The sequence below is a fragment of the Garra rufa genome, chromosome 13, assembly GCF_049309525.1.
Source record: "Garra rufa chromosome 13, GarRuf1.0, whole genome shotgun sequence".
NCBI classification, from domain to species: domain Eukaryota; kingdom Metazoa; phylum Chordata; class Actinopteri; order Cypriniformes; family Cyprinidae; genus Garra; species Garra rufa.
The window spans coordinates 22,392,414-22,417,464 of NC_133373.1; the positions used below are offsets into that span (position 1 = coordinate 22,392,414).

At 38.3% G+C, this 25,051-nt stretch overlaps 1 protein-coding gene across 1 annotated transcript in view; it reads left to right on the plus strand.

The window, feature by feature from the left end:
• ankrd6b (ankyrin repeat domain 6b) overlaps positions 1–25,051 on the plus strand; it is a 50,768-nt gene that overhangs the window by 14,544 nt on the left and 11,173 nt on the right. The window contains exons 3-12 of the mRNA XM_073853160.1: positions 9,181–9,279; positions 10,461–10,559; positions 10,854–10,952; positions 14,957–15,055; positions 15,194–15,292; positions 15,412–15,510; positions 15,796–15,873; positions 16,426–16,524; positions 22,972–23,091; positions 23,335–23,502. Coding sequence (XP_073709261.1) covers positions 9,181–9,279; positions 10,461–10,559; positions 10,854–10,952; positions 14,957–15,055; positions 15,194–15,292; positions 15,412–15,510; positions 15,796–15,873; positions 16,426–16,524; positions 22,972–23,091; positions 23,335–23,502 — 1,059 coding nt within the window. The remainder of the gene's footprint in view (positions 1–9,180; positions 9,280–10,460; positions 10,560–10,853; positions 10,953–14,956; positions 15,056–15,193; positions 15,293–15,411; positions 15,511–15,795; positions 15,874–16,425; positions 16,525–22,971; positions 23,092–23,334; positions 23,503–25,051) is intronic.

Below are 25,051 nucleotides of genomic sequence, written 5' to 3' on the forward strand. Positions count from 1 at the left end.
ATGTTTTTTTCTAAGCATGTTTATAAAAATTACTTAAATGTCCTAATTGAACTATGGCCTAATCCTGGCTTAGTCTAAGCCGTGTCTGTGAAACCGAGCCATAATGTTTTCGAATGACAATCCAAATAATACAACAGAACCTAATGAAACTAATAAAACTTCATATTAGAAGTTAGTGCTGCACCTGGAGACATGACAAGAAAAAACAAACATTTTAACTAAAACAAAGTAGTGAAATTTGTAAACTGAATTGAATATTTTGTCCATTATATTAATATGGGGCTGGAAAATTTACTACATAAAAGGAATGACCTATATGATAATGTGCCAATTAGGACAAGGACAAATAAGGATAATATCACAAGGCGTACCAGCCATAATTGAGGCCAGACAAATCTTTATCTCATAGAGTTAAAGGACAGATACTTTTTTTATTATGTTACCATGTTTTTATTGTGTTTTGTTGTGTTAGTTAGCTGTATTTTTTAGAGGCCACACGCCGAAGGACAATACCACCTATTGTATCCATTGGTGTTCCTATTATTATTATTATTATTATTATTCCGCTCAGGATGTCTATGGCATCCCATAGAACCGCTTGCGGGAAATTTCTGAAATTTGGCAAACTGATAGAGGACAGTCTGAACTGTCACCATAGCAAAGTTGGAGTCTCTAACTCAAACTCTGTAGTGCCACCACGTGTCCAAAATTTCACTCATGTTTATGCTAATAACTTTTGAATTGTAAGATCTAGATTCTAGAACAGTGGTCTCAAACTCAATTCCTGGAGGGCCACAACTCTGCAGAGTTCAGCTTCAACCCTAATCAAGCACACCTGATCCAGCTAATCAAGCTCTTCAGGATTACTAGAAACTTCCAAAAAGGTGTGAGTTAGTGCTGAACTGTGCAGAGCTGTGGCCCTCCAGAAATTGAGTTTGAGACCACTGATCTAGAAGGAAAATTCTTATTTCCTCTGAATCCTTGGCTCATTTTTTCAAAATGTTTAAAAAATAATATATTTTTTAATATTTTTCAATAGTTTGAACTCATCCTAGATGGTTTGTCTGAATTTCACCAAAATTGGCTCACATCATCTTCAGACCATGCTGGCAAAATGTTGTGGAATTCAAGCTGATTAGTCAAACCGCTCTTGAAAAACGTGTAAACGAATTCTACAAAGAGCACTTGAAAATAGATGTGATGCTATATCTCCACAACGGTTTGGTGTGCTGAGACCTAACTTGGCGTGAGTTATAACAAGTATGACCTGAGGCTACCTGCACAGAATTGGAGCAGCACCACCTAATGTTCAAGAGATATGAAAAATGGCAGTTTTTGCTTATAACTTCTGAATGGTTTGGCATCTTTAGATTCGGAGGAGCATGCCGAGTCGAACCATACCCAATTTTCCCATGTTAGCCATTTTGGGTGTCGGCCATTTAGAATTGTATTATAAAATGCTAGATTTTATGAACACATTGGCGTGTCATTCGAAACTCGGTATGTGTCTTTGGCATCATGCCCTGACAGTACTCAAAAAGTTTGGGGGCAGCACCAGCACAAGAAATGACAAATGCTAATAACATTTGATTAAATTGGCCTGTTGTAATGAAAGCGATCTCAGTATATTGGGTAATGCCGAGAACATCGATACCAATTATGCCATAATTGGCCGAACTTCCGGTCTGCCATTTTAATTTATGTTCTAAACCTACTTTTTCAAACTCCTCCTAGACTTTTGGTCCAATTTTAACCAAATTTGACTTGGATCCTCTTTAGATTCATATGAATGAATGAGCCACAAGATGGCTGCCACAGCATGTGGAGTTGCTACTGGCAGGAGCAAAATTCAAACAAAACCTGAAATCTACCGCACAGATACAGGGCAAGTGATTGTGGAAGATGAGCTTTTGAACTTTCTGTTTGTCAAGCTCAAAACTGTGAAGCAGGATGAGATTGTTTTGATGGCTGAGAACCATTTTGGATCAGAATGGATTGCAAACTCCACCAAACTGCTTTTTGAACTGTGTCCAGGTTCTACTCGCAAGCTTGTGGCTCACACCGGGCCTCAAAAAGACTCAAAGAACATCAGGAGTTGCTTTAAGCTCCTTAATTAGGCTGGTGAAAATGTTCCTCGGTTTGTTTCTCACCATCTTGATGAACTTCCACCTGTGACTTTCAACAGCCTTGATGTGTCTTGTTTGCTTGGTAAGATTGAACAACTAAGTGTGGATATTACAACTATGAAACAGGCTATGTCTCTGCAGACAAACACTTGTAACGATCTGCAGATTATCACCACGGACATAAACCAACATTTGAGTGCTATTGAGCAGCCTAGAACAAATCTGAAGAGAGGGCCTGTTCTCCAAACCAATAAGCCTGCAACGACTCAGAGAGTGTCCACTCCTCAAGCCTGTGAGAAGACCCAAGACGACATGGAGGGTCAGACCAGCGAAGGAGATTCAAGCCAGATGGAGAATTCTGCCTCAGGCCTGCGTAGGCCAACCAGTGCTGTAAAGGAAGACTCTCATGTGAAGTGGAGTGACATGGCAGCTACCCCACCCTGGAACTTGGTCCAGGGCAAGAGGAGCAACAACCACAGGAAACTGGTCCATGAAAATGCTTTAGTAAAGCCCAAACCTCGGCTGAATCCTCACAAAGGGAAGAAAACTGCCGGCATTGTTGGAACTGGTACAGGTGGAGACATCCAAGTCATAAAATCCAAACTGGTGAGTGTATTTGCAACAAAATTCTCACCTGATTTGGACTCTGACTTTGACTAACTATATGAAAGATAAACTTGGGCGTAATGTAACCTGTCAGAAGATAGAAGCTGTACAAAGTCGGTTCAGTTCTTTTAAAATAACCGCAGAGTGTAAAGAAGTAGATGAAATGTATAATCCAGAGCTGTGGGCTGAAGGCACGCAAACCTAAATCTACAGCTGTGCCAATATCAGTGATGAATGTGCCTGTAATGGGATCAGGGGTACCTGATGCCTAGTACTAGCAATAGTGATGGTGCTCAGAGTGGTGTCATACAACTCACGAGTAGGGCTGTGCAATAAATCGCATGCGATTGTCATGCGTATCTCATCAGTAAAGCCGGTTCTGTGATTAGTAGTAAATCTCCATCACATGCGTTCAGATGGCGCGGTATTTAAAACACTGAGCTGTAGATCACTGAAAAGCTATGCAATATCGCGTTCAAAATCGAATGCGATTCATCCGCGATTTTGAACGCGATATTGCGTAGCTTTTCAGTGATCTATTGCTCAGTGTTTTAAATACCCGTGATCTCTGAACGCACGTGATGGAGATTTACTACTAATCACAGAACCAGCTTTACTGATGAGATACGCATGACAATCGCATGCGATTTATTGCACAGCCCTACTCACGAGGCTTGCGCCTAGGACAGAGTGCCGGGGACAGAGCACATCGGATTGTGGTTGACCAGCTACTGGAGACCACAGACATTCTCTGCCTGCAAGAGACATTTTTAGCCAAACAGGATCTTGATAAACTTAATTCTGTCCACAGTGATTTTCATGGAGCAGGAGAATCCACAACAGATTTAAGCACCAAAATGGTGCGTGGTAGAATACCTGGAGGTGTGGCCATTTTGTGGCGCAAGAAATATGATCCAGTGATCAGTATTATCAGATTAGAGGTGGACTGGTGCATTGCAATTAAAGTTGTGCATTCTATGAATGTTTTTATTATTTTAAATGTTTATACCCCATATGACTGCTATAAAAATGAAGATGAATATATGAATAGATTGGCCTTTTTGAACTCTTATATTAGGGAATGTACATATGCAAATATGTTTGTGATGGGTGATTTGAATGCAGACATTTCTGATGACAAATCTCTTTTCGGTCAGCATTTGTTACAGTTCTGTCGTGATAGTAAACTGGTTCTTTCCAGTAAGAATTTCCTACCTGCCGGTAGTTATACTTACATCAGTGAAGCATGGAACACGACATCTTGGCTGGATCATGTAATCTGTACAGCCGATGCTCATGAAAGTCTGGAAAAAGTTGAAATTCTGTATGAGTTGACTACAACTGATCACTTACCTGTCTCTATGATTATAAATGTTGATAACTTACCTGACTGCAGTAGTTCGACAGAAGATGGCGCCAATATGGTCAAAGTGGATTGGGATAAACTAGATAGAAAGGATGTCTTGTACTATTGTGGGAGGACAGATGCTCTCCTAAGGGAAGTACAGCTACCCATGGGTGCTATTTTATGTTCAAATATTAATTGTGATGATGTCACTCACTGTATGATCTATGTGAAATGTACAATGGTATAGTGAGTGCTATACATGATGCCAGTCGCCCTTTATACACAGGCTAAGAATACTAAGCCTGGCTGGAATAAGTATGTAGTTGACCACCAAGAAGCTGCTAAGACGGCTCATTGGTCCTGGGTTATAGCTGGTAGACCCAGACAGGGGCCAGAGTTAGAACACAAAAAGCTTACCAGGGCTAAATATAAATATGCAGTGCGGTTTGTTGGAAAGCATGAGGAAGCCTTAAGAGCTCACTCTATGGCTGAAAACTTGATTGGCAACAATGTCACTGAGTTTTGGAAGGAGGTGAAAGCTACAAATAGGGCCAAGACAATATTGCCTTGCCATATCAAAGGTGTATCTGGTGCAGAAAATATAGCAGAGCTGTGGAGGCAGCACTATGCAACTCTGTTTAATTGTATTAAAAGTGAGCATTATTGTGTGGGTGAGTTAAATGAGGATGTAATTCACTTTACTCCCAATGAGGTCTATAATGCTATAGAGCAACTAGCTGATAACAAAGCTAGTGGCAAAGATAACATCACTGCGGAGCATCTCAAGTTAGCCAGCCCCAGAGTGTCAGCCCTTCTCTCCATTTGCCTCACAGGGCTGATGACTCATGGTATACTGCCAGACACCATGTTGACCATCACATTAGTGCCCGTCATTAAGGACAAGGCAGGGAAAATGGGGAGTCTTGACAACTATAGACCCATCGCTCTAACTAGCATTCTTTCAAAGGTGTTAGAAAAGATGCTACTAGATAGACTGAGTGGGCTCATTTATACCACGGAAAATCAATTTGGCTTTAAGTCTCAGCACAGTACTGATTTATGTATCTATGCCTTGAAAGAAGCTGTTGAATCCTACAGAAGGCAGGGCTCTACAATGTTTATTGGGTTTATTGATGCGACCAAGGCATTTGACAGAGTAAATCATCATAAGCTTTTTACTAAACTCATGCTTAGGGGTGTGCCGGGATGCATCATACGGATACTGGTTTACTGGTATGCCAAACAAAGTATGCAGGTTAAATGGGCAAATAGCCTATCGTCACCCTTCAGTGTAAGCAATAGAGTACGGCAGGGGGGCTTCTGTCTCCAGCCCTGTTTAACTTATACATGGATAACCTTTCAAAGCAGTTGGGGAAATGTAAGATGGGTTGTGTAATAGGGAACACTCTGTTAAACCACCTGATGTATGCAGACGATTTAGTTATTATGTCCCCCAGCACTGTTGGGTTCCAAAAGTTGTTGGATATATGCTGGATATAAGTATGGGGTTGAGTTTGATGTACAGTACAATGCAAAGAAGAGTGTTGTGTTGGTTTGTAGGACTAAGGAAGATCTGAAGCTACACTTCCCTATGTTTTACTTGTCAGGACATCGTATCTGTGTATCTAACTGTACAAAATATCTCGGGTATATCATTACTGACAAGATGGAAGATGATGCTGACATGTATAGGCAAAGACGAATGTTGTATATCCAAGCGAACATGTTAGTCAGGAAATTTCATTACTGCTCTGATGATGTGAAAGTGCACTTGTTTTGTGCTTACTGCACCCCTATGTATGCAGCCCCATTATGGGTCAACTACAAAAAGGAGACCATGCGCAAACTGCAGGTAGCATATAATGATTGTCTGAGGATACTGCTGAAGAAGCCCAGGAGCAGCAGTGCAAGTAAGCTTTTTTGTGACTTGAGGCTAAGCTGTTTACAGGCCCTCTTGAGGAACCTAATGTTTAAGTTTATGTGTCGACTTGATGAGTCATGAAACTGTATTATAGTAAGGCTCACAAGTCCCAGGTGTAGCTCGGTCCGATATCAGTCACATCTATGGAAGCATTGGTATGAGTGCCTTTTAAGACTCTTGTGAAAAAGGGTGTATTTTATATGTTTATGTAACTGTTTTTATATGTTGTATGTCTTGCTATTGGGCCTAGAGCCTGTAATAAAGTTTATATATATATATTTCACCAATTATGCCTAAGTTGGCTGAACTTCCTGTCCACCATTTTGACTTATATTGAAAACCTACTTTTCTTAACTCCTCCACAACCGTTGGTCAGACCATTGACTCAGATCATCTTCAGACTGCTGACAAAAAGTTATGGATTTCGTCTTGTTAGACAAAACTGCTTTTTCATAGCTTTGCAACAAATTTGAGGCATGATGCCAGACTATGCCTTAGGCTGAATCTATGCAAAGCTCAGACATACTGACATTAAACTTTGTGTGTGTATTTGTCTCCTTACACCGACCACGCCACATTAATTTAGTAGCAGAGCCACCTATTGGTCAAAAGTAATTAGCCATTCAATCATATTACTAGTAGTTTTATATGATTTTTCAGCCATTTGGACTAAAAAATCTTCTTAAAATAGGGCTGGGCCGATAAACGATATCATATCGAATCGCGATAAAATTTATGTTAATAACGATGATAAGCTCTAGACATTTTTTGCTCGATATGGATTAATCTAAGAGTCAATCACACAGCAGAAATATGCGACAGCGGCCAATAAGCGTGCAGCGTGCGTGTGCACGTCAAAGTACAAAGTTCATTTCCTACCGCACTTTGCGAAGTAACCCTACACCAGGACGACAAAAAAAAGAGAGTGGAAGCAGCGACGAAAGAGAAACTAACCTCGAGTTATTATCCAAAGATGTTGAAGTTGTCGACAAAAAAAGGTAGCACGAATTCCGTAAGTGGTTTGACTAGCTGAAAAGCGCGATTGTTAAAACTGAAACCGAAAGCAAAAAACGCGCGCGCATTCAAAAGCAATTTTAATCCCCCTTGTTTAGAGAGTGACTCCGCAATGCGCGCAAATTAGGCTAAATGACATATCTAGGCTGTTATCAGAATGTAGACTATAATAGGTTGTGTATGTCTATAGCTCTGTAGGCGTTTCTCAATGTCAAGGAAGGATCCTCGGAAGCCAGAATTTCGAGGATGCTACGTCATCGACATCCGTCGAAGGACTGTTCCAATGTCGAGGATCCTCGGAATTTCAACCAAGGACAGCGTCCTTCGTTCGAAAAATATCCCATACACAGGAAAGGATGCATAAGTGTAGCCTTCGCGCTCTAAAATCACCCACAATCCTATGCGCGCAGCTTTGCTATCTTGTTCAAAAATACAAATGATGGACGTTAGCGGAGTTGGAGCGCCAACGGGGCAATATGCTTTCAAATGCTTTCAAATGTAAAATTACTTAAAAAATATTTTTGTATTAAAAAGTACAGATTACTACCGTATTGATATTATAAATTATAAAAATTACGTTATTGATGGCTAACTGAACCGGACCTGTCATTTCACAATTGTTAGCCGTCACTGGCATTTCTTTTGTAAATAACTAACTTAGACCTTTTCACTGACGTAATGACGCAATAACGTGCACTTGCTAGCCTGTTCCATTTACGTGTTCTCCGAATGCTTAAAAGGAGCCTCGCCTAGCCTCTGAAGGAAGTGACTTGGAAGGACCAGTCCTGCCAAGGACGTATCCTTGACATTGAGAAACACCTTGTATCATGCTTGAAATATTCCATCTCTGTTTGCACTTTGAATAATGAGAGAGTAGCCTACTTTGATTATGGCTGAATTGTCTGCACTTAATACGATTAAGAAAGAGCTGTGTCGTGATTTTTTGATATTTATACTGTAGATTGCAGTGGTTGCCTCTAATTTAAATAGCTCAACCTATAATATAGAAAATAAACAATTGTGTTTATAATAATAAATAATAAATAAATAAATAAATGTGTTACAAATGATGTTTTTACAATAATTTTATGTTTACATTTTGTACATTTACTCTCATTTACCATACTCTGTCACAACTTTTATTTATTTTTTCATTTAATTTAGTAAGTTATTTTAATTTTTAAGGCCAAATCTGTAATCTGCTTTTGTTAATAAACTATACTTAAAAATGTAATTTAATGAATCCTTTAATTTTTGTGGCTTTAGTCATTGTTGGGATACTATTTTAAAGCTGGCAACATCAACAGCTTATATCGAAATATATATCGTCATCGTTCAATATGGGGAAAAATTATCGAGATTACATTTTTGCCATATCGCCCAGCCCTACATCAATTACTCATTGCTGCAGTTGTTCTGATGCTTGCTTCTGTAGTACTTGGCCCTGTAATTGCTGCTTGCAGCTATATTTTTAGTTACTTTCACTTAATCAAAATAACCCTGATGCAGTTTGACTGAGATTAATTGGAATGCACAATGAAAACACATGATTTTTGAAAATTGTTAAAAACAGAGTTATCTTCAAATATTGTTGAAACTAGAAATAATGTTGAAACTCAAGAAAACTTTAACAAAATAAAAAATTTGAGCCAGGGACCTCTTTGACATGGAATGATTCATATGATAAAACAGCTAAATTTTCCCTTAACAGAGGACATTTACATCATGTTATATTTAATATCTGGACTGATGTATGTTCCATTATCATTATAAATACTGCAGCAACAACACACCTTGTGAAATAGGCAGCCTGGCATGAGTGTTGTCTGTTACGTAAGTCACAGCTCTGTGATTATTTCTATTTGTGACATGGTTTCTTGGCTGAAGTAGCATTAGGCTTGTCCTCTGGGAGATTAGTCAATGACCAAAACTGTAGAAAAGAGGACTAATGTTAAAAGAGGACATTTTTTTACTCTCACTCATTATGTAAATGGATTATTTGGATTCATAACAGACATCTGCAGAGCTACACTAAGCTTTGCATCATGGTCACACCTTTTTGGTCATTGGGTTTTGTCCCACACACGCTCACTGGCTTACTGTTTATTCAGCCTGTGTTTGTTACAGTTTATGATTTTGTGTGTGTGTGTGTTATTTGCTTACAGAACGGCAGAACACCTCTGCATTTGGCTGCCTATAAGGGCCACATCGCTGTTGTTAGGATTCTCCTGGCAGCTGGTTGTGACCTGGATATTCAGGATGATGTGAGTATAACATGTTTGCAACATTTTCATGCCTTAATTCTCATGCTTGATTTAATAGGGGGCAAAAAGAAGTAGATAAGGAGAAAGAACAAAAATATGTTTAGATATTTACCCTCAAGTTTTGCTTGTATAGAGCTGTCACCGTAATTCTTAGAAACCCTTCACTCACAGTGGCTTAAAAAGAAGTGACTGTGAATTCCGATATGACCACTTAGACTGCGGTCACCTTGCAAAACATCGCACCTGTATGTAATTTAGGACCACATATGAAGATGGCTTAAAGCACAATCAAAAGGATCAGATTCCATGTGGTTTGTGCTGTTTTGTTTGTGTTGTCAGACAAAAAAAACTGATTTAATGCAACTAAAGGATCATAAATGTCTGTGTACATTTACAAGAATAATTCACCAAGAAATGTAAGTTTGTGTAATGTAATCATTGAGTTGCTCACCCACATGTCCTTCCAAACCCATATGACTTTATTCTGTGAAACACAAAAGGAGATGTTTTGAAGAAACTCAAGACAAGACATAAAAGGACCATAACTCATTCATTATATGTCAAGTCAGAAGACAAATGAGGAACAGACCACAGCACAGGTCTTTTGAAACTGATATTTTTTGTTCACTTCGTATCTCTACCTTTAGGGCAGGTGATATTCCACAATGCAAACTGAAATTTGTTTCCATTAGGCTTATCTGTGTTTGGGCAACCATGCTATTTTTGTAGTTTAGTTTGTTTTCTACACCAGAGAAAGAATCATGATTTTACAGAAACCAGCATAGTCCTTTAATGCTGTACAGAAAAATAAAAACAGAGAAATGTTGAACTTAAACAGTGTTTCCTGCTCCGCTGTGCTGAATCTGCAGTGCTACAGCGAACAAAATCATGTTTATACAGCATCATTTTTTAATTTGCAACTTGAAATGGATCAAGATCTGTTGTCATTTTTTGACCAAATCTGTAGAAATGACTGGTTCACAAAAAGATTTCTTAACTTTTTCTACCTTGTTTGATAATGGGAAATGTTAGATTCCTTTGCAGCACGGTAAAGGAGCCAGTGGGAGTAACATATACCTTCCTCTTAAAACTTGTTCCATAAGTACCACACTATGCAGCCAGATGGCAGAATCACTACAAATTGACTGATGTTTCAGTTACATATCATTTCTTGCTATCAGGGTGACCAGACGGCCTTACACAGAGCAGCTGTGGTGGGAAACGGTGATGTCATTTCAGCTCTCATTCAGGAAGGATGTGCACTAGATAGACAAGACAAGGTAAATAATGTCTTTTGTTCACTTATGCTAGAAAACAAGTTACTATTGTAGGAATTGCATTGATCTTTTCACGTAAAATGTAAATATGTAAAGCATAATGTACAGTAATTTGGCTGAAACATTAACTCTGACAGCATGATAAGGACTCTGACATAAAGTAAATTATCCTACTTATTACACAGCTACTCATTGAATAAAAAAATTGACATTTTTTAAATTTCTTTATATATTGCATTTAAAATTACAAATGCAAAGGAGAGCTGTATTACAGTGGTTGATTTTTTTTTTCCTTAGGATGGAAACACCGCATTACATGAGGCTGCGTGGCATGGCTTTAGCCAGTCTGTTAAACTGCTTGTAAAAGCTGGAGCCAACGTTCATGCTAAAAACAAGGTAAAAGCCACTGCCGCAACAAAACAACCTTAGCATAAAATGATTTGCATGTATATAATTCATCTCAAAAAAAGTGCGAAAAAATAAAAGGTGGTGCTTTTTTTATTTCAGCTTTCCAGTTGACATTACTAGTGTTTGACTGATTTTAAAGGGTAAGCTCACACAAAAATAAAATTAGCCCATTATTTACTCATCCTCCAGGCATCCTAGGTGTATATGACTTCCTTCTTTCAGAGAAATGCAATTAGAGTTATATAAAAAATTATCCTGCCACTTCCAAGCTTTATAATGGCATGGGAGTTAACTTTCGTTAGCTTAATTCGCCCCACTTGCCATAGTCATTAGTCTCAAAGCCCAGAAAAGTATGAAAGACATCATCAAAATAGTCCATCTGCCATTAATGGTTCAACCATAATTTTACGAAAGCTACAAGAATACTTTTTGTACGCAAAGAAACAAATTTAATGACTTCATTCAACAATTTGTCTCCTCTGCATCACTGTAGTGCCATTTTGGAGAGTATCCTCTGGATGCAAACAGCGTACGCTGTTTTCTGTCAGCTGCGTCACGTGGATATGCTGTTTTTATTGGAATCAAAGCATAATAAATGTAGAAAACATCTGCATTTACATAGAAAACATACCTTTTAAAACGTAATAATTACTGGTAGTTCACGGAAGCAGATCACAACATGTACAACAGAAGGATTTGTAAAGAAAAATGTCTGATTTCGATATAAGCCAAAAGGAGACTTGTTTTCCTTTGCTAAAGTAAGGAAACTTTGCTTCCTTTGCTCCTGTAAACAACATTGGTTTTTGTGAGACTCACCGGCGCATATGCAACGCATACGTCCTATGTCACCTGCTCGGAACAGCTTCTGTGTACGACCAGTTGGCGCAAGCTAGATTATAGTAATTATTATGTTTTAAATATGGATATTTTTGTTATACAAATGCATCGATTCACTACAGGAGGCCTTTATTCACCCCCTGGAGCCGTGTGAGGCACTTTTTATTATGTATGGATGCACTTTATTGGACTTGTTTTTGACTGTTGAAGAGAAACACCTGTCAATGCCATTATTAAGCTTGGTAGTGCCAAGATAATTCTTAATATGACTCCGACTGCATTCGTCTGAAAAAAGAAAGTCATATACACCTAGGATGCCTGGAGGGTGAGTAAATAATGGGCTACTTTTTTTTTTTGTGTGATTTAACCCTTTAATACAATCATAAATACACCAGGCATAACATGATTACTGACAGGGGAAGTAAATAACACTGATTATCTCTTCATCATGGCATGTGTTAGTGGGTGGGATATATTAGGCAGCAAGAAACATTTAGTCCTCATAGTTGATGTGTTAGAAGCAGGAAAATTGGGCAAGCGTAAGGATTTGAGTGAGTTTAACAAGGGCCAAGTTGTAATGGGTAGACGACTGGGTCAGAGCATCTCCAAAACTGCAGCTCTTGTGGGGTTTTCCTTATCAAAGTGGTCCAAGGAAGAAACAGTGGTGAACTGGCGACTGGGTCACGGGCAGCAAGGCTCACTGATGCATGTGGGGAGCAAAGGCTGGCCCATGTGGCCCGATCCAAAAGATGAGCTACTGTAACTAAAATTGTTCAAGTAGTTAATGCTGGTTCTGATGGAAAGGTGTCAGAATTCACAATGCATCGCAGTTTGTTGCATATGGTTCTGCATAGCCAAAGACCGGTCAAGGTGCATATGCTGACCCTGTCCAACAGTGGGCATGTGAGCATCAGAAGTGGACCAAGGAGCAATGGAAAAAGGTGGCCTGGTTTGATGGATTTTTTTTTTTTGCATGTGCGTCGCTTACCTGAAGAACACATGGCACCAGGATGCACTGTGGGAAGAAGGCAAGCCAGTGGAGGCAGTGTGATGCTTTGGGCACTGATCCGCTGGGAAACCTTGGGTCCTGCCATCCATGCCGATGTTACATTGACACGTACCACCAACCTAAGCATTGTTGCAGACCATGTACACCCTTTCAACGATATTCCCCGATGGCTGTGGCCTTTTTCAGAAGGATAATGCGTTCTGCCACAAAGCAGAAATGATTAAGGAATGATTTGAGGAGCACATCAATGAGTTTGAGGTATTGGCTTGGCCTCCAAATTCCCCAGATCTCAGTCCAGTTGAGCAAATTTTGGGATGCACTGAACAAACAAGTGTGATCCATGGAGGCCCCACCTTGCAACTTACAGGACTCGAAGGTTCTGCTGCTAACATCTTGGTTCCAGATGCCAAAGCACACCTTCATAGGTCTAGTGGAGTCCATGTCTTGATGGATCAGGGCTGTTTTGGCAGCAAAAGGGGGACTGACACAATATTAGCAAAGTGGTCGTAATGTTATGCCTGGTATGTGCAAATGCACAAATAATAGACACCTAATGTTGTTTGGAGGTACTTGAGGCTCATGAACATTAAAGGTCCCATATCGTCAAAATCAAAATTTCCTGGCTTTTTTCATGATAACTAAGGTCTAGGGGCTATCTAACTACCATATGAGTTTCAAAACAGTCAATCCACAGTAAACTGCACACAGCCTGCTTAAAGTAGCTGTTCATTTTCACGAGCAGCTGTGACTTCCGTAACGATGTGACGTCCGATCGACTCAAGTCACCTTCAGTCACAAACCAACGTCCCACCCTCCTTTTGTCAAACCCCCAGACAACAACGCATCCATTCCATTGAGCAACAACAACAGGAAAACAAGTGGAGAAAACCCTGTTCAGTCGATAGATGTCAAGCTACGATCATTACACAGGCTTCAGAACAACGTTAATATAAGAGACCAGCGGCACGTCAACTTCAGCCTCTTTCACACAGCGATTCCGGTAAATACACGGATAATGTGTCCCACGATTTGTTCCGGAATTGTTTAATTTGGTTCATTCACAGTTGTTTTCCGGGATCTGTGCGTGCTTTACACACAAACCATAAAGACATGTGACGTTTGGATGTGAGATGTAATGCGACGCGTACGTTTCACTAAACTGAAACTAACCTGAACAAACTGTGCTTCAGCGCTGATAGTGAGGAGCTGACTCTGCCTGATGATCGCTGCTTCATTCCACTTTGCACGTAACGTTATTTTTCGTTGTGAAGAGTCGCTTGATAACGTGCATCATTACTACAACACTGCCTTTAGGTTCTGGCTTTGGTTCACACAGTTCCCGTAATTTTCCAGAATCAGCGCGCATTGTGAAAGGGGGTTTACTAAAGCAACAGTTATGTAGCCTACTGCATTCGGTGTTTGTAAAAGAAAAAACATTAATGATCATTCTAAAATATCCTGTTGAGTATCAGCTCTCTCTATTGCTCTGAGCTCGCTTACGCTTACAGCATACATGACCGTAGTTACCTGTGATTGGCCTGGTTGTGCGTCACTCAGAAAACAACAGGCCAATCAGAAGAGAGGCTCATGAATATTAATTAGATGGGCCAAAATCGACCTGTTTTTGACAGAGCTCCTAAAAAAGGAGCTGTAAAAATATATTGAGATGGATTTTGGCACTTATACCGCAAATATATATTCTTAAGGACATCAACAAATAAAATAAACCTCCAGAAATGTGTACGATATGGGACCTTTAAATAATTTGTCTCATGCAGCTTTGTTTTGTTGCACTGGACCACATGCAACTCCTATAGTCCTGACTAGTCATGAGTCACAATACGGCACAGGCTCAAGTGCCTTACTGCTATAATAAAACAATTAGTACGTCATTAAAAAAGGGTAATGTATTGTTTAATTCATTCATGAAGTGGTGTCATTTTATCGGAAGTTCTAGCCTTCACATGTAAGATCAATACTTGGTCTCCATGAGTGCTGTTCAGTCATATAGTGAACTAGTGTTTTATAGCTGTACTGACCAGTCAGCATTTAGGACTGCATCTGGATCAATTTTACAATGTGGAGTAATTCTTTAAAGCTTCTAGTTGACAAATAACTGGATATCAGCTCATTGAATCTTTCTCAGGCAGGAAACACAGCTCTTCATCTGGCATGTCAGAACGGTCATGCTCAAAGCTCTAAAGTCCTGCTGCTGGGCGGCTCTCGTCCCGACAGTAAGAACAGCGTAAGAACTCTTTCTTTTTTTCTGTCTATTTGATTCTTATGTCTCTCTTTTCTTTCGCTGTGTTTTGTCATTGTTACATTGAAACAGCATTAAACAAATGTACTATTTAAGTAAAATATAGTTGATTTGTTTGTTTAGGTGGGTGACACTTGTCTGCATGTGTGTGCCCGATATAACCATGTGAGTGTGATCCGAGCACTCCTGGGTGCCATCTGCTCAGTCACTGAAAGAAATCATGTAAGGACTTGAAATATTGTTAAAACAGCATTTTGCTGATCCTTGAGTAAACTGTAATTATGACCATGCTGGAGATGTTTCTGATTCATCCCTAATTCTCAATCTCCTCTGATGTTTAGGCAGGGGACACAGCTTTACATATTGCAGCTGCTCTGAATCACAGAAAGACTGTACGCATGTTACTGGAGACTGGGGCCGACAGCCGCGTCAAAAACAACGTGAGCACCTTCAGAAATATTGCATGAGTTTAGAGAAGCCCTGGAATGTCCTCTACACTGATACTTGAATGCAAATGCTTCTACATATGATATATTGGTACAGTTTCACAAAATGTGTCAGAGTATAATTCATAATACAACAGAATGTTGCATTCTTAGCTGAATCTTACTCAGCAAGTTAGTTAAGCTGTCTAGATGTTTATAGCTGCTATTGGCATATAGCAGAAATGACTCATTTAACTCTGTGTGCACATGGTTCTTCTGTGTGCATGTTTTTGGGTGAAGGCGGGAGAGACGGCCCTCGATCAGGCTCGTGAAAATGATAATCCTGAAGTGGCACTGCTGCTCACCAAAGCTCCTCAGGTAAGAAAACACACACATGCTTATGAGCAATTGACAAGAAGAGGTCATTCTTTTTTTTCTCTCTCTCTTATGTTTTTATTATTGACTTAACAACAAAAACATTCAAATTGTACCGAATTACCAAATTTTATATATAGATAATGACAGATTTAGAATCACATTTGAAAATGACTCCAATCATATGCAAAAAAAAGAAAAACATGCAGCAAGTTCCAGTCTGTGCCAGGTGAAGATCATAATTGACAGTTTTGTTTTGTTAAACCATTTAAAGAGAAAAGTTATTTTGAAGAATACTTAACTCTTTTAGACTATATGGTGACATTTGATGGAGTCCAACACAATTATTGCCCCCACTGATCTCAATTACATGGTCAAAACAATCTCTTTTCACTGTAAGAAAGAAAGTCATGCAGGTTCAGAAGACATAAGGTTGGATAATTGATGACAGAATTTTCAGTTTGTGTGAACTTTCCCTTTAACGTGAAAAATTACACTCTTGAGTGAGGAATTAAGACTAGCAATACACGACTTGGTATCTGTATTTACACATAGAGCTTCACTCGAGGACGGACTGTGAGGAAGAGGAGGGACAGAATGAAGACTGAGGGCCGAGCACAGTCAGTCCCACGTGATGAGATGCTGCCAAGAAAGGTAAGCTAGCAAACCTACACACCCGCTCTCTTAAACACCATCGGTACTGAATGAGCAATCATGCAGTCACTAAATGTTATGTAAGCAATAACTAATGACTGATTAATGACCATATGCATATTATACAGTATTACAATAATACAATAATATAATATAATACAATATTAAAGAGACATGATTACAAACGTGATTTACATTTCTAAAGGTGTGGTAACATATACATTCCTAGAAGGGAAAGGTTTTTTTTTTTAACCATGCAAAATCTCTGATCTACGACAGCGTTTTAGTGCCACGTTAAAAAAAAAACTAAGATTACGAGATTAAAGTCATAATATTTCCAGAATAAAGTCTAAATACTACGAGAATAAAGTTGAAATATTTTGAGAATAAAGTTAAGATACTACGAGAATGAAATCAAAATTTTACGAGAATAAAGTCTAAATACTATGAGAATAAAGTCTAAATATTTTGGAAATTAAGTCGAAATATTACGAGAATGAAGTCTAAATATTATGAGAATAAAGTCGAAATACTACAAGAATAAAGTCAAATTATTACGAGAATAAAGTCGAAATACTAAAAAAATAGAGTCAAAATATTTTCAGAATAAAGTTGAAATACTACGAGAATAAAGTATAATTTATATTTATTTATTTATATTTATTTTTGAAATATTTCAACTTTATTCTCATAGTATTTCGACTTTATTCTTGTAGTATTTCAACTTCCTTATTTTTATTTTTTGTCGAAATATTACGAGAATGAAGTCGAAATATTTTGAGAATAATGCCAAAATACTACATGAATAAAGTCAAAATATTCTAAAAGTCTAAATATTTTGAAAATGAAGTCGAAATATAACGAGAATGAAGTCGAAATATTTTGAGAATAATGGCAAAATATTATGAGAATAAAGTTGAAATATTACGAGAATAAACCGAATTATTACAAGAATAAAGTCGAAATACTACAAGAATAAAGTCTAAATATTTTGAGAATAAAGTCAAAATACTATGAGAATAAAGTCGAAATATTACGAGAATAAAGTCTAAATATTTTGAGAATAAAGTCAAAATACTATGAGAATAAAGTCAAAATATTTTGAAAATAAAGTCGAAATATTACGAGAATAAAGTCAAAATATTACGAGAATAAAGTCGTAATATTTCGACTTTGTTTTTAAAATATTTCAACTTTATTCTCGTTGTATTTCGACTTTATTCTTGTAGTATTTCAACTTCATTCTCGTAATACTAAAAAATAAGAATAAAGTCTAAATATTTTGGAAATTAAGTCGAAATATTATGAGAATGAAGTCGAAATATTACGAGAATAAAGTCATTACGAGAATAAGCCAAAATATTACGAGAATAAAGTCGAAATACTACAAGAATAAAGTCGAAATACTACAAGAATAAAGTCAAAATATTACAAGAATAAAGCCAAAATATTACGAGAATAAAGTCGAAATATTACGAGAATGAAGTCTAAATATTTTGAAAATAAAGTCGAAATATTGTGAGAATAAAGTCAAAATATTACGAGAATAAGCCAAAATATTACGAGAATAAAGTCGAAATACTAGGGGTGGGAGAAAAAATCGATTCTCCGATGCATCGCGATTCTCTCTTCAACTCTTCAATTCTGAATCGATACCTAATATTTCAGAATCGATTCTGAGCTTGTTTTTTTTTTTTTTTTTCGCATATCGCCCATGTGCGCGCTAGAGACGCGGCAGGCTTCATTGCACTGAATTTGCACTGTGAGACATGTGCGCACTGCTTGACATTGTGTGCTTCCACCCGCCGTGTTTTACTTATATGCTTTCATTTCTGCCGTCTGGAATGCAGTACTATTAGATGCATGAAACTCGTGCACTGACAGACTTTCACGTGCGCTTTGTATTTGTTCGTCCTAAAGCTCGATTGCGGATGCGGTTAAATGCACTTTCATTTTCGAATAGTTTTAAACGAAACTGTACATACAATTAGTTATGTTTTCAGAGCAGGACAAAACATCTGATATATCGAAATAGATCTGTGCATCAGTTGCATTCCGTCCCGTCCATATAAGCTGCTAACGCTACGCATAACAGGCTGTCAGAGAGAATGCGTTCACGTGTTCATTAATATAAACATGCTTATAAGTTGATCCCTTATTTGAGATAGAATCTTCCGGGCAAGCAGATTCTCCGCATCTTTCTCGACTCCTCAGTATTGAAACGCATTATCTGTTTAGCTGGCATGATTTCATTCGCGGGGTAAGCTGTCCGCGAAGCGCTCGCCCAAGCGAAAAAATGCGCTGTTGCTGTCACGTTCAAACAAGGAGGTCTGGGTCCAAATGCAGGGAGAGAATATTTTTAATGAATATAACAAAACAAACTAACAAAAAGGCCAACACGGCACAAAACTAATAACTAAAACACAAAATAACAAAACCAAGAACAAGATCCAAAAGCCAAGAATATCAGAAACACCAAATAACAAAACAAGACACGAGACAATGCAGACATGAATGCAGAGTGGGAAATGAGAGTACTTATAGTCCTTATCCGTAATAGTGAGCAGGTGTAAGTGATAATGACATCTAGACAGGTGATAACAATTAGCAGTGCAGGGAACAGCGACCTCATGTGGCTGAGGGAAGCCCCACAGCCCAGATCATGACATTACCCCCCCTCAAGGGAACGGCTTCCAGACGTTCCCAAACAAAATCCTGGAGGGAGGAGGAACGGTGGAAGGTGAATCAGGGGGAGGGACGGCGGGCCAGGCCCGTGCAGTGGAGGAACGTGAGCGGACACCGCCGCCAGTGGAACGTGAGCTGGCCTCGCCACCAGTGGAACGTCCGCGAGCACCGCAGTCAGAGGAACGTGAACTGGCCTCGCCGGCAGAGGAACGTGAGCTGGCCTCGCCACCAGTGGAATGTCCGCGGGCACCGCAGTCAGAGGAACGTGAACTGGCCTCGCCGGCAGAGGAATGTCCGCGGGCACCGCCGTATCAGAAACAGAGAGCGCGGTCACCGCCGCGTCCGGAACAGAGAGAGCGGCCACCGCCACGTCCGGAACAGAGAGCGCGGTCACCGCCGCGTCAGGAACAGAGAGAACGGTCACCGCCACGTCCGGAACAGAGAGCGCGGTGACCGCGTCAGGAACAGCGAGAGTGGTCACCGGCGCGTCCGGAACAGAGAGAGCGGTCACCGCCGCGTCAGGAGCAGAGAGAGCGGTCACCGCCGCGTCAGGAGCAGAGAGAGCGGTCACCGCCGCGTCAGGAACAGGACGCGCAGCCGTCTCAGCGTCAGAGACAGGGATGGCGGTTGTCGCCACATCCCCGCGAAAGAGCGTCTCCGCCCCCGCCGCAAAGCAGGGACCCTTCCGTGCAGCCTCGGCGCTGCGGGTGTCCAGTGCCGCCAAGCAGGCATAAATGAATTCAAACCGCTTGGCCGACGCTGCCTCGAAGGACATCCCGGTAGTGTCAGGAACAGAGCAGATGGTCACCGCCCCCAAACGTGCGTCCGCCGCCTCTTCAAAAAAATTCCTCCCCGCTGGACCCATCAGTGATGTCTGCATTCTGTCACGTTCAAACAAGGAGGTCTGGGTCCAAATGCAGGGAGAGAATATTTTTAATGAATATAACAAAACAAACTAACAAAAAGGCCAACACGGCACAAAACTAATAACTAAAACACAAAATAACAAAACCAAGAACAAGATCCAAAAGCCAAGAATATCAGAAACACCAAATAACAAAACAAGACACGAGACAATGCAGACATGAATGCAGAGTGGGAAATGAGAGTACTTATAGTCCTTATCCGTAATAGTGAGCAGGTGTAAGTGATAATGACATCTAGACAGGTGATAACAATTAGCAGTGCAGGGAACAGCGACCTCATGTGGCTGAGGGAAGCCCCACAGCCCAGATCATGACAGTTGCTGCCAGATTCTGATTGCCGAAAATCATATTGTGTTTGATGAGCAACTTACTCGACTAAATCAAATGGGAAAAAAAAAAACATCCTAACTGTATATTATCATAATTTCTCAACAATTCAAAATTTTAAAGGCCACTGAAAAAAAAATTGCCTATATAAAATGTAATTTTTTTAAATAATAAAAAAGAGGAAATATTAAAATATGATTTCATCTCTGATTTTATTGGTATCTAAATAATCTAAAGATATTATTATTTTTGGTATTACTGGTGGTTTTAGCACTCAGCATACCTGGTAAAAAAATAAAAAAAATAAAAAAAAGTCACCGTTCGCCACTGCTGTGCATTAGTTTGAATGCAGCCTGTTAAAGCTGCCTGTCAAAGCTGCCTGTCTATGATCTCATCAGTAACAATAAAACTGCAGTAATGCTGAGGAAAAAGTTGTCTGTACAACTTTCAACTGTAACTTTCAGATACCTAAAGAACACTTATTTTAAATAAGTACTTGTTTTAAAAAGTACCTTGCTTATATAATTTAAAAAATAAAGTAAAATTGCCACAAAATAAATTTGACATAAAACGTATATGAAAATGTAGCCATGTGCAGTACTATTGAAAACTGAGAATGTGTCCCATTGTGATATTTAGTTGATAATTAAAACAGTAATTAAATTGAATCTTGAATCCAGTGAAGATTGACACACCTACTTTTACAAAGATTTCAATAAACAAAAAGCATAGAAACTGCAATTTTACATGTTTTTAAAATTCTAAAGTTGTATTTGCACAGCAGAAGAATTAATTGGGGAAAAAATGTAATCAAGAATCGTTTTGGAATCGGATCGTGACTCCTAGAATCGGAATCGGATCGGATCGTGAAGTGCCTAAAGATTCCCACCCCTACGAAATACTACAAGAATAAAGTCAAAATATTACGAGAATAAAGTCGAAATATTACAAGAATGAAGTTGAAATATTACAAGAATGAAGTCGAAATATTACAAGAATAAATTTGACATATTTTGGGAATAAAGTCGAAATAGAACGGGAATAAAGTCGAAATATTATGAGAATAAAGACGAAATATTACAAGAATAAAGATGAAATATTACGAGAATAAAAGCAAAATATTACGAAAATAAAGTCGAAATATTTCAAAAATAAAGTTGAAATGTTTCGAGAATTTAAATTGTAGAAATTAGTAAAAAAAGTAAAGATTTTGAGAGTATAGCCTATATTACACATGCAAAGAACCTAATTGAGAGCACTTATAGAAGTTGCCAAGCCACAGGATTTTATTTGAATATTGTTGTGTCGAAGTGGCCGCATCATCTTACTGGCATGAGGAAGAGTCAATTTTAAGGACTCGCAGAAACAGCTTAATATCAAGAATTTGATATTTATTAACAGACTAAACAGGAACAACTTTTTATTCAGCTCACACACTCAATAGACATTCTTTTTTAATCATTTTTTATACACTACAAATATATGTGGGATTATTAGCAGAAATCATACCTTGTGTCATATTTAATGTCTTCGATTGCATTCATTATATGTAATATAAAACAAAGTTTTAGCTTTCAAAATCAGTTTTATAGTGAAATACAAAAAATTTTCCTTACAATGTGTAATCATTATATATATAAGATACGTTATATTGTTGTCTTTTCTGAGGTATATAATGTAAAGTGACTATTCACAAGCTGTTTTATTCATGGTATGATACAGTAAATTATTGTACATAATATTTAACAGTCTCTTGATTATAATCAAAAAGATGATTGACTCACATGCTGCTTAAACTGAAGCAAATACAGCAATCTGTTACGCCACATTAAAGAGCGTGAAAAACACATTATTGTATATTATTACATTATTGAGACTTCGTGGTATCCCCTGGTGCTCTCAATCTGGGCCGTTTGCATGCGCAATAGGCTAGAATATACTCTCAAAATATTATAACTATTATAATATCTCGTAATTGCTACAGACTTTATTTGTCGAAACATTTCGACTGTACTCTTGAAACATTTAGACTTTATTCTTGTAATTTCGACTTTATTTTCGAAATATTTTGAATTTATACTTGAAATGTTATGACTTTCAAATCTCACTAGAATCTGAACATCCATTATTCATAGTTCATAATTACAGCCTGCATTAAATGAAAAAAGTATGTTATAGATTTTATTGTAATGTTTAATAAAAAATATCAGTCATGCCTTGCTCACATCTCAACATCCAGTCAACAAAAGATGCATATAATCCAGTCTCTGTCCTGTATTTTGTCTTTTTCAATAAGCTTAACTTGGATGTACAATATGTAAAAAAAGATCTGTTAGTACTTCCGTTTTATTGTGACTTTATATATTTGCTTAATTTCATTAGGCCTTTAGACAACAATAAATGTGTAGTACTTCCAGTTCTGCTTAACAGATTTCACAATGTTTAAATCTGCTTTGTAGATTTTGCTGTTCGTTGTCATTGATCCGACTTTACTCCCCTGTTTGCGCAGGACAGTGCATCTCCTGCGAATGACACTCACGGAAGTGAAAATTCTCTCCGCCAGAACGAGAGTGTGTGCATCACAGAGGCACGTGCAAACAAAAATAGTGTGAAGAAAGTCAAAGAGAGGGTATGTCATGCATGCATTTTCTAGTTTAAAGATAATGTATAATCAGCTGGGTATAATATGTGATTTATATTATTTGTGAAGAGCAGAGTCTTGTGTCACACTGTCTGGGTTTATATTGCAGTAGGTTGTAAATAGAGTCTTTACAAGCACTGCTTCCAGAGACTGTGGTCAGACTTTTTTTTTTTAAAAGCTCTGTGTTCTGATATTTCACCACTTGTGCATGTTTTTTTTTTTTTTTTGCAGCTGTCACCATCAGATGCCCTCATTCGAAGACAAAAACCCAGTGATCTTAAGAAGAAGAGCAAAACTGAGAAATCATTGGCTGTTCCTCCTCCTCCTCCTCCTCCGCATAACTACAAGGCATACCAGCTTTATACTCTCTACAGAGGCAAAGATGGCAAGATCATGCAGGCAAGGAACCAGTTTCACTATCAGATTAAACTGATTAATTTCTCAATTAGCACTCTACTGAAAATCACTTTTAGTAGTTAAGCTGCCAAAGAACTTCGATATTTGTATGTTTGGAGTAGACATGGGTTACACAGTTTTAAAGTCAAAATATTATTATAAAGTCTAAATGTTTTGGGAAGAAAGTCAAAATTACGAGAATAAAGTCAAAGTATTAATTCGTAGCAATTACGAGATTAAAGTTACAGTATAATATTTTGAGAGTATATTCTATCCAATTGTGCATGCAAATTCCCCAGATTAGAAGCACCAGGAGATAATAAAGTCTCAGGTTTCAAAATCTGTCAGTTTTATAGTGAATTACAAACAATATTATATTACAATAATCTGTTTTTCACGCTCTTTAATGTGGTCTGCATTCGCCTCAGTTTGTGAATCAGTCATCTTTCCAATTACAATAAGACATTCGTTTCATTAAATTAGGCTATACTGCTTTTTTTCCCTTCATTTATAATTTGTGTTTCGTGGTAAAACTGACAGAATTTGAAAGCTGAGCTGTGTTATATTAAAAGCAACAAAGCACAAAATTATTGTGATTACTGGGTAGATGGTGCACTACAAATAATAAATTGAAGATGTTAAATATTATTTCCAATTATTTACTCTATTATACCACAAATAAAACAGCTTGTGAATAGTCACTTATGTACCTCAGAAAAGACAACAATATAACTTATGGTAATGATTTGGAGTCCACTTCAACCTTTAGAACATTTTATTGTTGATTTTAATTAAAACATGTGAGGAATGAAAGACTGGACGCCACAGACATTTTTGCGGAGTAGGTGGTGGTATTTTCACAAAGAAAACAGTACAATTTATTGAAATTAAGGTCTCAGTGTTTCCCCTACCATTATCTTAGGGGGGCGCCCTGCCCCCCCAACGGCACCCCCCGCCCCCCTTGAATGTCAAGTTCATTTTATTTTTGATATAGCGTCAGATCACAATAGAAGTCATTAAGGTTATCTTTCCTATAGAACAGGGCTATACATTGTTCTTTTATTAAACAAACTAAATTGCCTTGTGTTATTTATCTTATTTACACGAAGGCATGTCATTTCTGTCTTTACATGATCGCGTGTTTACAATGTCTCATCTGCGAAAACACAGACGGGATCGCAGACTCCATTCATAAAAACCGAATCTACTATAGCGCGAAATGCCACGTAAATTCGTCGATTTTTGGATTAATAAATCAAAAGTTGGTCTGTTACTTCATTCAAATCGCGATATGGACTAGTGTCTGTGAAAACTGAAATGCAAAAAGACCGTTTCAATATGAATCCTGCATGCTCCGTTTGCCTCTGTATGTATGAATGGTGGAGACGCGCTTTTACTACACGCATATACTGAAGCACACGTGACGCTTCCGCTAATTTTGGGCATTTGCATCTCGCATGAACAGATAAACTCAATATCCAAAGCTGCTGTGAGTGTCACTTTTACCGTTTCATTTGAGAAAACTAGCATCATAACATGCTGTACACACACA